At 42.8% G+C, this 13,919-nt stretch overlaps 2 protein-coding genes across 2 annotated transcripts; both read right to left on the bottom strand.

The window, feature by feature from the left end:
* Positions 1-6,148: 6,148 nt before the first annotated feature.
* On the bottom strand, positions 6,149-6,697 carry LOC139954692 (zinc finger BED domain-containing protein 5-like). The gene has a single exon (XM_071954611.1). The coding sequence runs from the start codon at positions 6,695-6,697 to the stop codon at positions 6,149-6,151; it is 549 nt and encodes a 182-aa protein (XP_071810712.1).
* Positions 6,698-6,868: 171 nt separating this feature from the next.
* Positions 6,869-7,480, bottom strand: LOC139954691 (zinc finger BED domain-containing protein 5-like). The gene has a single exon (XM_071954610.1). It carries the CDS (start codon positions 7,478-7,480, stop codon positions 6,869-6,871), a length of 612 nt encoding a protein of 203 aa, XP_071810711.1.
* Between the last annotated feature and the right edge of the window lie 6,439 nt (positions 7,481-13,919).

The following is a 13,919-nucleotide window of genomic DNA, read 5'->3' as shown; positions in this document are numbered from 1 at the left end:
GCAACTTTAAATGTTTCATGAGTTCCTTTCTGGTGCGCTTCGCTTCCGGAGTGGCTTTGCATCACCGCGAGCCCGTCATCTCTCTATACAACCCAACGCTGTCCATATATTTTTACAACCAAGAACGGGGCCAAAGCTTCGATAGTAGAACGATTCAATCGCACTGTGAAAAAAAAAATGTGGAGATATTTTTTGGTGGAGACACGTGTTTTGTTAATGTATTGGACAAGTTCCTCCAAGATTACAATTGACGCATTCATCGTAGTATAGGTATTGCTCCGTTAGATGTAAATCCTAACATTCAGGAAAAAGTTTGGCCAAAATTATACGGGCTGAACGAAGATATATCGAAAGAAAGCTTCAGATTTAATGTTGAGGACCCAGTTCGCATCAGTATGTTCATTCTCCTCCTCCTCCTCTTCGCCCTCATATCGCAATACTCTCCTACCTTCGTCGGCATCGTCAGATTTTCGAGGCGATTTACTCGCTTCAGTCCTCCTTCATAGCGTTACAAAAACCCCGGCGTTGGCGACGGTACCGTTTCAAATTTGACCGTGTTTTAAATTTTGTCTTACACCGTTCACATGTGAGGGCGTGCGGGACATGTACAGCCTTCACGTGGCGCATCATTTTTTCTCAGGTTGGAAAATATTTTCCGCACCTGTTTTTACACTCCAACTGTGCAAGAGAGAAAGGAAACGAACGTTATAATAATTTAATGATTGAACGAATCCAAAATATCTCCAATCGGTTGAACACTACAGGTACTTGGCGTAGTTTGTATATCGGTTCCTGATAGACTGTTAAAAGAAAAGTTTGCTTATTATGCTCAACAGTGTAGGCAGTTTTGATAATGGGAAAAAAATTGTCATATTTTACAGAAAAATTATCATAACATCAAACGTAACGGAACCTTTTTTAATTTCCGTTAGGTGGTTCTGTAGTGTGTTTGGATATTCAGTCGGGAAGTCAGAGGGTGTAATCTTAGCCAGACTAGGAGGTGGTGAACGACGGATCGGTGCCGGTCGTATGACGACGATTGGGTCGATCGGTGGTGGTGGTTTAGCAACCGAAGAATCGTGCTTGTTGACGGGTGTTCGAGAGATTTATCCGTCGATTTTCGATTTGCCGTAAGTAAAAATAAATGAATGAATAAAACAATTAAATCCTGTACAAAAATAATCGCGTAGGCCTAATAGTGACGGTTACCCTAAACTGATGACCTAAATGAGATATTGTTTTCTCCAAATATCTACGATGATGCACAATTGATAATGATATTTTAAATTGTAGATACCTCTGTGCAACAAATCTAGAACGGTCATTATTTTGCTGTATTATTATGATCATACTATTTGAAAATGTTTTATTACAATTAAGTAAAGGTAATTCGCTATTATAGGTATAATTTCAAGCAGGAAAAATGTGATAATGAAATTTAAGACTCGGCATTTCTGAAAAAAATCCTCTCGTTGAATACGGGCTCCTGTCCGCTCTACTCTCTCCAAGGCAGCTACCATCAGGGTTTCTATGTGTTCCGATAGATTCTCCATAGTCCGATAGTTATTCAGGTCTTCGATAGTTTTCGGCTCGACAGGGAAGTGGTCGAATGAAATTTCACCAAAATTACGGCTCAAAAAACAGCTATACGGACAGACGGACCTTCTGAGCGACTTGCGGGTATACTTGTTTTAATTTATATTTAGCTAAACAAATCATCTTCATGGACAATGATCAAAGATCAACTCAGTTCATTAACTAACGACGTCTTTGTTATACATAAGGCGTGTCCAGGATACTAAAAATACACTGGTCTCGTTGTGATCATGAACACAAAGGGTATTACAATTAGACATCTAGCTACCAGTTATATTTATTATTTTCTTAATAAGCGAAGGCTTATTTGTTATCCATGTTATCGCGAGGACAATAATATTTCAATTGATATTTTTTCAAGTAATGTCATTTACATAGCCAAATAATTCATTTCACTGATAGACATAAACAAATCAGTGGAAATGTCACTGGTAATATACTACTAGGCTCATTCATGAAGTGCGGCCCATGTCTGTTTATGTGTGGTAGTCAAAATAACATGTGGTAATCTTTGAAGGACAGCCTAGAGGCAAACCGCAGAGTAATAAAACTTGTGGAAGTAAATAATCCGCTCTTCCCGACTTGTGCGGGATAGGTCGGGATTGTGCTTCTAAGGGAATATAGATATTGCATGAATTTCCCGCTTTTCCCGTCATTTTAGGGTGGGTTTGTTTGGAGGGGGACGGTAAACTCCGTAACTCCTTCAAAGAAAAACAATATTACATTGTATTCTTATTGAAATTATAAACGGTCAAAATCTTTCAAAGCGGCAATACAATTGTCAGGGGCTTCCCCCAAAATCGGCTTATTTCAAAGTCAAGGTCGTTGACTCATCATAGCGCAATATCCCGTTGATTTGTACAGCTACGGTGATATATTTGTTTTCGTAAAAGGCTATATTTTGTCCATTTCGATGGACCAGTTGTGCTAAAAATGCTATAAAAAGTTATTTGGCACCAGCATACGACAAAATGAGCGGCTACAGCATTCTGCAAGTGGCAATACTGCATCATCTGAACTTCCCTAAACTCGGTTAATATTTTGAAACACATCGACCACAGTGATGATGCGAGGACGCATTGCGATGTGAGTCGTTATGACAGTTTTTATTTTATACCAGGTGCACTATTGTAAGGATGACACCAATGCTGAAAGCCAGTACGGTGTGGTGAGGAAACCTGTCAGATCACTGCCGCCCAAACCTCCTCTCTTCCAAACTGCTAACGTGAGAAAGAACTGCGGACTATGCACGATGAAGTACTGAAGCGTCGCAGGCTTCATGGGTGTAATGACATGTTGAATTAGCTGAACTCGCCAATCACAAACAAACGACAACGATATGACGCATGAATCTGGTGAAGCTTTATCTTTATTTTGACGTCTAACAAATTCTAACAAAGTCAACAATAACGTCTGCCGTAACGGTTCACTGAAATCAATAACAGTAAAACAAATAAAATATGCCTTGAGAACACACAGCAACGTAAACTCATATATCAACAACTACTGTAAAATCTTCTTCCAAACACAAAGAGTAACTGTACATTCACTAATCATATCATCCCACACTGTACTGTGCAACTAACTGCACGCACAATCAAACAAGTCCCCGGATGCATCGCATACATCTAATATGCCTAGGACACATGCCTTCACAGGCCCCTGGTACTCGAACACAAATAGCCAAAAAACGACTGGAATTGTGAACGTCCAACGAATACATCACTACAGCATTAGCACAACATGCACTGCTGATGTACACGCTTCTTCCAAAAAAATCGTAAAACCCCGCTAGGCCCTAATTTTATAGTTTGACTCCACAGCTCATTAGAGTTAACATTTATCTAATTTCTTACCAAAATTACGAGAAATATACAACAATACTTACAAGCTGTGTCCAACAATATATCCCACGGATTTGCTATGATTCCGAGTTAATTAACTTTACTTTCTTTTCATCTTCACCCGATTTCTACCAATATATGAGTGACGTTATTGGTGGCGCTAGAGAACAATTAAACTTGCTGCAAGAAGTACAACGTTACCTGCTTGCCTGCTGTTTCGGTCCCTCTTCCTATCAGTTTTCGAACCTACATTCATCCTATCATGTCCGCTTCGATTGAATTGGATGCCGTATTTGTTTCCAAACTCGATAGAATACCATTTGTCATTCCCAACGCTGTGTTTCTGGGAAAATGTTTTTTATTACCTATTGTATGCAATTTGTCGATATTGAAAAGGAGGGCAATCTTTTTTTTTTTCTCGTATTGAGCAATAATTCATTATTCAAACAATATCATCTCACAACTCATTCAGGGGGCCCGCAAGGAAGAATCGTAAAAAGGAGGGTGATAACTCATAGCATTCTTAACTGTTTGCCCTACAAGAAGCAACGCTCCAAGAGTGACAGAGATCGTCTGCAAGAGAATGCAGCCACTCTTGGCATGCAAATCATGCATGACGTTCCCGGAGACGGTTCTTGTTTCTTCCATGCATTGGTTGCACAGTTTCCAAAGTTGGGAATAAACAAGTGTGAGGGAATATCGTGTGCCCTCGTAGTTTTGGCAAACCTCATAAAATTCTTCCAGCATAGCGATAATCTTTGATCCTCGCGCATAGTGATAACCTTCGACCTGAAACTGCTTCTTAGCATGTTGGTGTTACAAGAACGACCACCATCTCTTTTGTTTAAGCGTCTATAATGCGCGCACTGGTCTGCCTGTTGTTTACGACCCTCCACACCAGGCGCGTAGCCATGATTTGTTCATGGGGGTGTTTTGCTGGAGACTGGCATGGAGGAGGGGTGTCCCACTCCCCTTTGGCGAAAAATGGAATTTGAAGGCCTCTAGATGCAAAATGGTGCAAAAGAGTATTGATAGTTATTTTGTGGAATAATTCTATTCACATCAGAAAAATATTATCCTATATAGACTCAATTATTGATGCAAGGAAAATGCGAACCTAAAGAGATACCTTTCTCAATATATAATTAACAAGCAAATAGGTTCAACTGAAAAGTTTGAACTGTAAGAAGGATAATTTGGGAAATCAGAGATAAAAAGATGAAGGGAATTGCGGACCTATAAAAGTCTGTTGACAAGCAAACTGAGAACTCAAAGAGTCAACGGTACTCTCACATCATTGACTTTGGCATATTTGGTATGACGGTTCTCTTAGAGCCTTGGTTTTCAACCTTTTTTCCATGACGAGCCCAATTCGTCTTCCGAGCCGTCCTCGCGAGCCCATACCCTACCCTGCAAAGTTATCAACTTCATAAAATCAATTTTACAGCGTTTATTAGTGTATTCTTGACACAAGTGACCCGGAGACTCAATCAGAGCTATGAATGTTCCTCCGTGATCACATCTCAAAGATTTTTGCAACCCTCAATGGTACACTGGTTTCATAAGAAATGTGTGACCGTTATCACTATCAGAATAATACAAAAAATGGAGATGAACAATGCCATAAAAAAGCAGCAAAACCGTTTCACGTGTGCATATGAGGCCCAGTAGTATTAAAGGAGATATATTTCGAATCGGTGAGGTAATTTCTATTTATTGAAAACAAATTAACAAATAAAGAGAACGTAATAATACTTTGTGTATTGACAATAGAACGGGAGAACTGATAGAAGTGTCGGACTGTATATATATATCACGCTGTATAAGTTATTCCAATTATTGCTCATATTCGAGGTAGAATAGGTCAAAGATCCGAAGAAAAAAACTAGATCATATTTGTCTACACTTGTAAAAATTGTGATAATTCGAAGGAAAGGGCTGTAGTAGGATCCTTCTATTTCCAATACAATTAACGGTTAATTGTATTGAAAATAGAAGGATTCTACTACAGCCCTTTCCTTCGAATTATCGCAATTTTTACAAGTGTAGACAAATATGATCCACTCTTTTTCTTCGAATCTTAGACCTATTATTAACCGATAATTAGAAGATTGATCGATCAATGGCTAGTCGTATAAAGGCATGTTAGTACTAAATTATTTTTGTTTTTATTACTACTGGTACCAAAACGCCTTAAAGCCCAGATAAATGCCGACATTAGTCATCACCAGTACTTTACGTAACACGGACCGCATGCTGTCTTATCGAGACGTCACCTGTCCCCATTAATGATGCGTTCCTATATTTAATTTCACAGGCTGTGACAGGGACGTCGAACGTCATTGTATTTATTGAGATTGGTGCACTTAAATTAGCCTACACACCAGCGAGTTTCCCCCAAATACAGCTTTCTGTGTTAACTTAACACTCAACTAACTCTGTCTCCATTTCCCTAGAGGGGAAACCTCTGCCTAATATCCTTTTCTTCCACGCATATACATAAGCCTCATTATTTTTCTTCAGGCTGTCCCTCACATATTTTGCGTCATTTACCTTCTCAAGCTTGCAAATTGAGAAACAACTAAAATTGGTTTACAAAATTATAGGTAACGGTTAAAAGTCATTGATGGCATATTACTTGAAACAGTAGGCCTACTTGTATTCGAATATTGAAAACTGAGGTATGACACTGAAAAGTCTGGGGTATTTCAGTGGGATGGCTGGGCCTGCTTTTCGGCAACGAGTCTTTGTATGTCCGGCTCAGTCTCAGATAGCGCAACGCGCATATCTGCACCAATATCCAAGCGGTTTCTTTGTTTCGTTTTCATCGCGGCCATTGTGGAGAATGAGTCTTCGCATAGGTATGTAGAAGGATACGGCAACAGAGTTTTCATTGCGATGGCAGACAAAACCGGATACTCCTGGCGCATTAAACACCAGAAATTGGATAGTGGCCGGCTGTTGAACAGTTGTTCTGCTGCCGAATCGTTTTTCAAGAGGACAAGTTCTTCTTGGGCCTGCTCGTTATCGTCCATCGTTGCTGATCTAACGAGAAATGGATTCCGCACCAGATCAAATTTCTCTGGATCAACTTCTGGAAAATAGCGCCGCAACTCACACTTCAGTGATTCCAAATGTTCGTCAATGCCAGGAATCCTTCCAATTGTCTCAGTCTGCTCGAGGAACTCATTCAGTCGAGGGAAGCTCGTGAATCGATCAGCTCTAACTCTGGAAATAAGGATGTCCAGCAAATCCATGAATCCGCGCAGTTTGTCGTGAAAGTTTGGTTTTCTACTTTGGAGCGACGAGTTGAGGATATTCAAGCGCTCGAATATGTCTGCCAAGTAGCATAGGTTAGCCAACCACACGTCATCTGACAGGTGTGCCGCCAAGTCCCGTTTGCCTACTCTTGGTAGAAATTAAGCGACTTAATTTCTGAGGTCAAAAAGTCGCATGAGCACTTTCCCACGGGATAACCACCTCACCTCAGTATGGTAAAGCAGGTTGGAAAACTGTGCGTCCATCTCTTCACACAGTTTCGTGAACAGGCGAGTATTGAGCGGACTTTTCTTCACAGCGTTCACAATTTTAACCGCCTGATCCAATACATTCTTCATCTGTTGCGGGAGTGTTTTGGAAGCCAATGCCTGGCGGTGAAGCATGCAGTGAGTAGTCTTCACTTGCGGTGCCACTTCTTTCAGGCGCGTCTGAAAACCGGACCGGCTACCCAACATGGCAGGGGCGCCGTCGGTGCAACTCCCAACGAGTTTGTCAAATCCGATTCCATTCTCGTTGATGTATGTCTGAATCGCCAAAAACACATCGGCACCGGTTGTAGTCAACTCAAGTGGGGAGCAAAACAATGGTTCGTCTTTAAAACCGTCTTCGACCATATAACGCACCCATACCATCAGTTGACTCAAGGACGCGACATCCGTAGATTCATCGGATGCTATTGAGTAGAATGGCGAACTTTTGATCTCCGCAATCAATAATTTCGCCTGGTCTGGCCCGATAAGTATCCGCACAACCTCTTTCATACAGGGCAAATTTTGCCTTTTCCTCTCGAAATAGGCGCGGTCTTTGTCAGCAAGTTGTGGGTGTTCAGTAGTAAAGTGTCGCTGAAGATTTGGTTTCTTTATACTTGCCGCCGATAAAACCTTTCCGCAAACAACACACTGAGGTTTGATAACACCTTTGTCCGATATATAGGTGAATCCGATGTTGAGGTATTCCTCATGATATCCTGTGATTCGCGTAGTAGTCAGGTGGCTTAGCAACTTTAACGTTACCGGCCGGACAAAAGTACCAAATTTTGCATGGAGTTTCTTTTCGACCTATCTATCGATTTTATCCGTGGAACCCACTTAAACGGTTCCGATTTTTCAAGATGGCGGCCAAAATCCAAAATGGCAGCCAGAAAAAAAGGAAATGTCATATATCTGGCTGTAAAAATCAGAAATGAACAAATGAGGGGTCAATTCAGGTGTTTCCGGGGTTCGCCGAAACAGATGATGGTCATGGCATGTTGCTTGGGCCACCCATTTTCAAGATGGCGGCCAAAATCCAAGATGGCCGCCAGAAAAAGGAAATGTCATATATCTGGCTGTTGAAATCAGAAATGAACAAATGAGGGGTCAATTCAGGTGTTTCCGGGGTCACTGAAACAGATGATGGTCATGACATGTTGCTTGGGTCACCTATTACCAAGATAGCGGCCAATATAACAGAAAATACACTTGTTGTCACTGTTAAATGTCAGTGGAAATGTAGACTTGACTTTGAAGATTCTGATTCCTTCTGATTAGTATTGAAAATCCAGCCACCAGACAGACTTTCAGTCGATGCAGTGTGAAAATTAGACAAATTTACTATTACGTAATATTTTTGTGACGTCAAGGGGGAAGCAATTAGATAATGCATAATTTACAATTTCAAAACTCTGCCACTTAAGAATGGCGAATCTGATTTGAATGAAACGTTACAGAATTTTGAACATTATATAGATGCAGGCATTCATTGAATTTGAAGTAAACATTAACTTGAACTTTTCATCTATGGAAGAACGAAAAATCAGCAAGTACTGTGTAAACTCAATAGCGGCATACATTTCGTTACCCTCTTGACGTCAACGGACCCGGATATTTAGGTAACACAAAAGCGAAATGAGTTTGAAACTCAAACTTTGATATTTGGGGTTATGAAATACACTCTTTTCATCTATGTAAGTTTCAAATCAATCCGCTGCACTTAAAGTGACCTTCAAAAATGTAAGTTAGCACTTCCACTGACCTTTAAGTACATACTGAAAGTATTCGAGAATTCTGTGTACAATGTGTCAATACGATGTTTCTTTACCAGACAGTTCACAGTCGATGTACACTATTTGGATGAACATTGCATCGACAAAGAGATGTGCAAGGCAGATTTGCCTTGCTGCATTTGCGTGTGTGCTCTTTACGTGCAAAGAAAACGGACACAGACCAAAGGTCAACAGAACCAAAAACAATCCCAGTCTGTATAACAACCACAAAAAACCCAACTGAAACCCAAAAAAAGAAATCTCCCACTAACCCACACATGTATATAACGTAGCGTTTAACGTGACGTGAAAAGGACATGGACCCAAAGGCCAACAGAACCAATACAATAAATCACTGCAAACCACAAACAGAAAAACCCCCCACCAACCCATACATTATGTAACGACCACACAAACCCCCACACCTAACAACTAACTGACTCAAAATTTCATCCGGGGAACGCCGTCCCGATAGTAGACGACAGGCTTGCGCCAGCGTCTACGAAAGCCAGTGTCGGGAAGCCGTGCGTGGTCGGCCTCCATGCGCAACCTATGTCACTTTGCACGAGGGAGACGACAGCCTCCGCCCTCCAGACGTCCCCATCAAAAACTAGGCGGCAACTGCTGTTCCAGATGTGTCTCCTGATGATAGCGGCAAACAACAACAGCAAATCCCTAACCTATGTTGGGCACACAGAGGGCAACAAACCATACAAAAGAAAATCACTACTAATGGCCCACAGTGTGCAACCAATCACACCAATAACGAAGGCGTGAAACCATCATTCCCACACCAACCGGACAAAGGAACACTCCAGCAAAAGGTGTTGCATAGTCTCGATGGCCTCACAGCCCACATGTTGACAAATCCCATCACCTAATCGCCACCTGACTAGGCGAAAATGGTTAGTGATGAGGACCCCATGTGCAATCCTCTATGCCAAGTCCCGGAGACGGCTATCTGGTGACTTACAACACACAGACCGCCACACATCTGGAGTGATGGCGGTTTGGCAACCCGACGGGCACACAGGCGCGGGCATTGAACATAACACAGAGGGGGCCACGTTCAGCAATCTGGCCCGCCCTCCTCTTTGATTCTATGAAGTGAGTCACCAATCTGAGTATACACCCCCGAGGGGCGTGTCGCATTTGGCCGGTTATTGGAAAAGGATCCAGGCCAGTGGTGGCCAAAAAGAAACCCACACCAGAACCTAACAAGAAAGGCAAAGGGAAACGAAGGATTCTCAAACGCAACGAACACACCTTTTCAAAGGAAAAGGCGCAGTTTAGATGGTAGGTGGACCAGAGCCAACCGGTCAAGGGGGTCTTTTACAGAACGATCCTTTTGACAAGGTTTGGTTTGCGCTTTCCCCAAATGAAATAAAAAATGATCCTCTCCAATCTCACCAAGGCATGATCCGGTGCAGCGATCACCGTACCAGGATACCAAAGGAGAGGAACAATAAAACGATTAACAACTGTAACCTTCCCAGGGAGGGAGAGCCACCTCCGACTAAAAGTGTCGAGCCGTGTCCCCACCTGATCAGCCTTCTCGGCCCAAGTGGTGGCCTCGGGGGCACTATAACCTAGCCAGATGCCATTTACCCTGATCATGACATCTGACTAGCATCGAACGGGAGGGATTGGCCGCGCCAACCTCCTAAACGCAGCCCTTTGGTCTTGGACTAGCTAAGTCTGGCACCAAGTAGCCTCTTGGAAGGTGGCCAAAACCTTCAATAAAGGCTTGAAGGAGGCGAGGTCTGACAAAATACAAGTGACGTCATCGGCATATTGCACGCTTGTAACTCTAGCCCCACCCGGTACATTGAAGGGTCGAAACCCTAAGCATCTGTCCAGCGAGGTACCAAGCGTTTTGCTGAAGAGAACATACAACAACGGGGAGAGGGGACAACCCTGATGGACTCGAACCTTCGAACCGGGAAGGGACCAGAAGTTAATCCGTTAACAGTGACCATGCTCGTGACGTCCTTATTTAGTAACATGACCCAACGAATAAACACTGAGTTCAATCCGAAGGACTCTAAGGTTCTGAACAGAAAGTCGTGTTCTACCATGTCAAAGGCCTTCTCCTGGTCCAAGGAGACCAGTGCACATGGCAAATCACGAACTTTAACAAACTCGATCAAGTCAAGTTAGCAGAATTGACGTTGTGTTTATGAAGGGTGCACAATCGTACAAAATCTTCCAATGAGTCGGTATTCACATTTGGTCGGTATTCCCTGAAGTTACCCTATTATATAGTTGACTCAATGTAATCAGTCTTACATGACACTCGTTACTCCCATATAATAACGGGCTTTGCGACAGTGTCTATCCACGGTCGATCACACCTCAAAGTTCCCCAATAAGTCCTAAGTGGCTTCCTGAGCCAAAGTGACACAATTAGAATACCAGCCATAACATATAGTCAGGGTGTTAGCCTCGTTTCATTGACACGTTTGAGGACGGAAGGTTTGATGGTCCCAATCAGTAAAGGGCACAGGGGTCTGGGAAATGAATATATATGAAATTTCCTTTTTTCCAGGTGGCCATCTAAGATTCTGGCCGCCATCTTGGAAGTGGGTTACCCAAGCAACATGCCATGGCCATCATCTGTTTCAGTGACCACGGAAACACCTTTATTGACCCCTCATTTGTTCATCTCCGATTTTTACAGCCAGACATATGACATTTCCTTTTTTCTGGCGGCCATCTTGGATTTTGGCCGCCATCTTGGAAGTGGGTTACTCGAGCAACATGCCATGGCCATCATCTGTTTCAGTGACCCCGGAAACATCTGAATGACCCCTCATTTGTTCATCTCCGATATTTACAGCCAGATATATGACATTTCCATTTTTCTGGCGGCCATCTTGGATTTTGGCCGCCATCTTGTAAGTGGCTTACTCGAGCAACATGCCATGACCATCATCTGTTTCAGTAACCACGGAAACACCTTAATTGACCCCTCATTTGTTCGTCTCCGATTTTTACAGCCAGATATATGACATTTCCTTTTTTTCTGGCGGCCATCTTGGATTTTGGCCGCCATCTTGGAAAATCGGAGCCGATCAAGTGGGTTCCACGGATAAAATCAATAGATAGGTCAAAAAGAAACTCCATGCCAACTTTTGTACTTTTGTCCAGCCTGTAACGTTAAGCCTAAAAATTGTTGCTAAGCCACCTGACTATAGGTCCCTTTGCATTCGCTAAATTTTCACTTGTGTACAGTATCCTTCACGACTGATCATGTGCACGGCACAGGGTTTGTTGTTTGTGATAGTGTCAGACCAGGGACTGCTAACTAAAACACATGCCAAGGTCTGTGGTATTAGCACACAACAGTCAGCAGCGCCTGTTAGGCATTGCTTTCACTGCCTGTATAGAGAGCCGAAGTGTGACGTCATTCTCCTATCGCCCCGCCCACTCGCGTTCCAAACAAACATTCGCGCCTATGCTAAGCCCACGCTACGGCGACTTTGAAAGTCATTTTCTACCATTGCGAGAGCACCCAGTGCACCTCCATTACGCGGGGTAACCGTACGTGATGACCTCAAGGCTTCGGCTCTCTACAGAAATCGCGCAATACTTGCTGCGTGCACTGGGAAGAGCTGGGTTCGATCGAGCAAGGCTTCCACACATCATAACCTTGGTAAATACGTAATACGTAGTGTGCATTGGTTGGTGGGAGTCACCGAATTCTCTTATACTAGTCTTATAGGGTTAGGGTTGAGTAAATTTTACCCGTTGTACAAGGTTTCATCGAAGAGGCTTCCTAAGAAACATCATCATGTGCCTTCGCCACCAGCCCCAAAAAATGCCACAATTTTTAATCATTACTGGGGCAATGCTCGCGAGCCCACAAAAGCGGCTTCGCGGGCCCGAAGGGGCCCGCGAGCCCAAGGTTGAAAACCACGGTCTTAGAGATTCACTAAAAGTCAAGGTAAAATCCCATTAGTGCGATAATTTAGAGTTTGTATAAGTTGGGCATATACTGTAACGTGAGTCGTGACGATAGAGAAATTGTTACAGACGAAAGTCCAATCTTCTCGGCTTCTTCGCCAAGTCAGTTAGAATGACATCTGCGCTGACAGGAACATCTCTGTGGATATTCAATAACGCTAGCCCATTTATACGTTCTTGGCCCGGGCCAAGAACGTATAAAGTCTTCGCAGGGTGGAGAAAGACCTGTAAAAAGATATTGAAATTTATGATTTTTAGAAATGTTATCAAAATGATTGATTAGTGTAATTTTCTCAAGACTCAAAGTTCATTAACAATGAAAGTGAATGGAATTAACAAGGTATGAGTACAGTGAGTTACTGACAACGCCCCTTCTCTCACAGTGGGTACAGCCAGATAGTAGCAGCAGCAAGGGGCAGGAGGACAATGGCTAATTTTTGACTGAAAATATCAGCACAGTATTTCTTACCCCTCTGTATTGCTCTCGAACGTTGACGTAGGACGCTTCATTCCCCCACCTCCCCCTTCGAATTATGTAAGTTTTTACCTTTTACTGCTACTTGTTGACACGGGTAGCGTGGTTAGAATCTTGATTAGCCTCCAGACGGTGGGGAAAATATCGACGTCACATACTCTCAGAGCATGAAGGGCGGTTCTACGGGTTGATTCCATGGACGCTACTCGTCTGTACCAGAGTTCCAAGTTCACCTATTGCAGTCACTTTGTCACAGGCTACATCACCGGCATACTTTTCAGCAAGTTTTTCCATTTGTTGTCGTTGTAGGGTAGTGGAATTGGGTGAGCTACCATCTGGAATGAGGCACATAAACCCACTCAGCAGATTTTTATGGGCTGGCACAGGAAGTGATCCACAAATACTGCAACACGGTAGTACTCCTCTATGGTTGGCCGTGTGGGTGATAACGTCTGAATGAAACGCACACAATTCCACCTGTGACGCGTTAGTACAACATACAAGTGCAAGAGATATAGTTTTAAGACAGTTAATGACTGTAACGACAGAACAACACAAAATGGACCCAAATAGGATCCAAGAATTTCAAGAAAGACTTCATAACCTTTCCAATCGAGTGGCAAACAGGCCTCATTCATCACATCACTCATCAGTTATGCCTACAACTTCAAGGAATTTTCCCACCGAATTCGTTGGTGAGTAAGTAACTACGTTAGGGCCCCCGGTTAGGGCCTAG

Source organism: Apostichopus japonicus, chromosome 17, assembly GCF_037975245.1.
Source record: "Apostichopus japonicus isolate 1M-3 chromosome 17, ASM3797524v1, whole genome shotgun sequence".
Taxonomy (NCBI): Eukaryota; Metazoa; Echinodermata; class Holothuroidea; order Aspidochirotida; family Stichopodidae; genus Apostichopus; species Apostichopus japonicus.
This window is presented reverse-complemented; position numbering and strand designations above follow the sequence as displayed.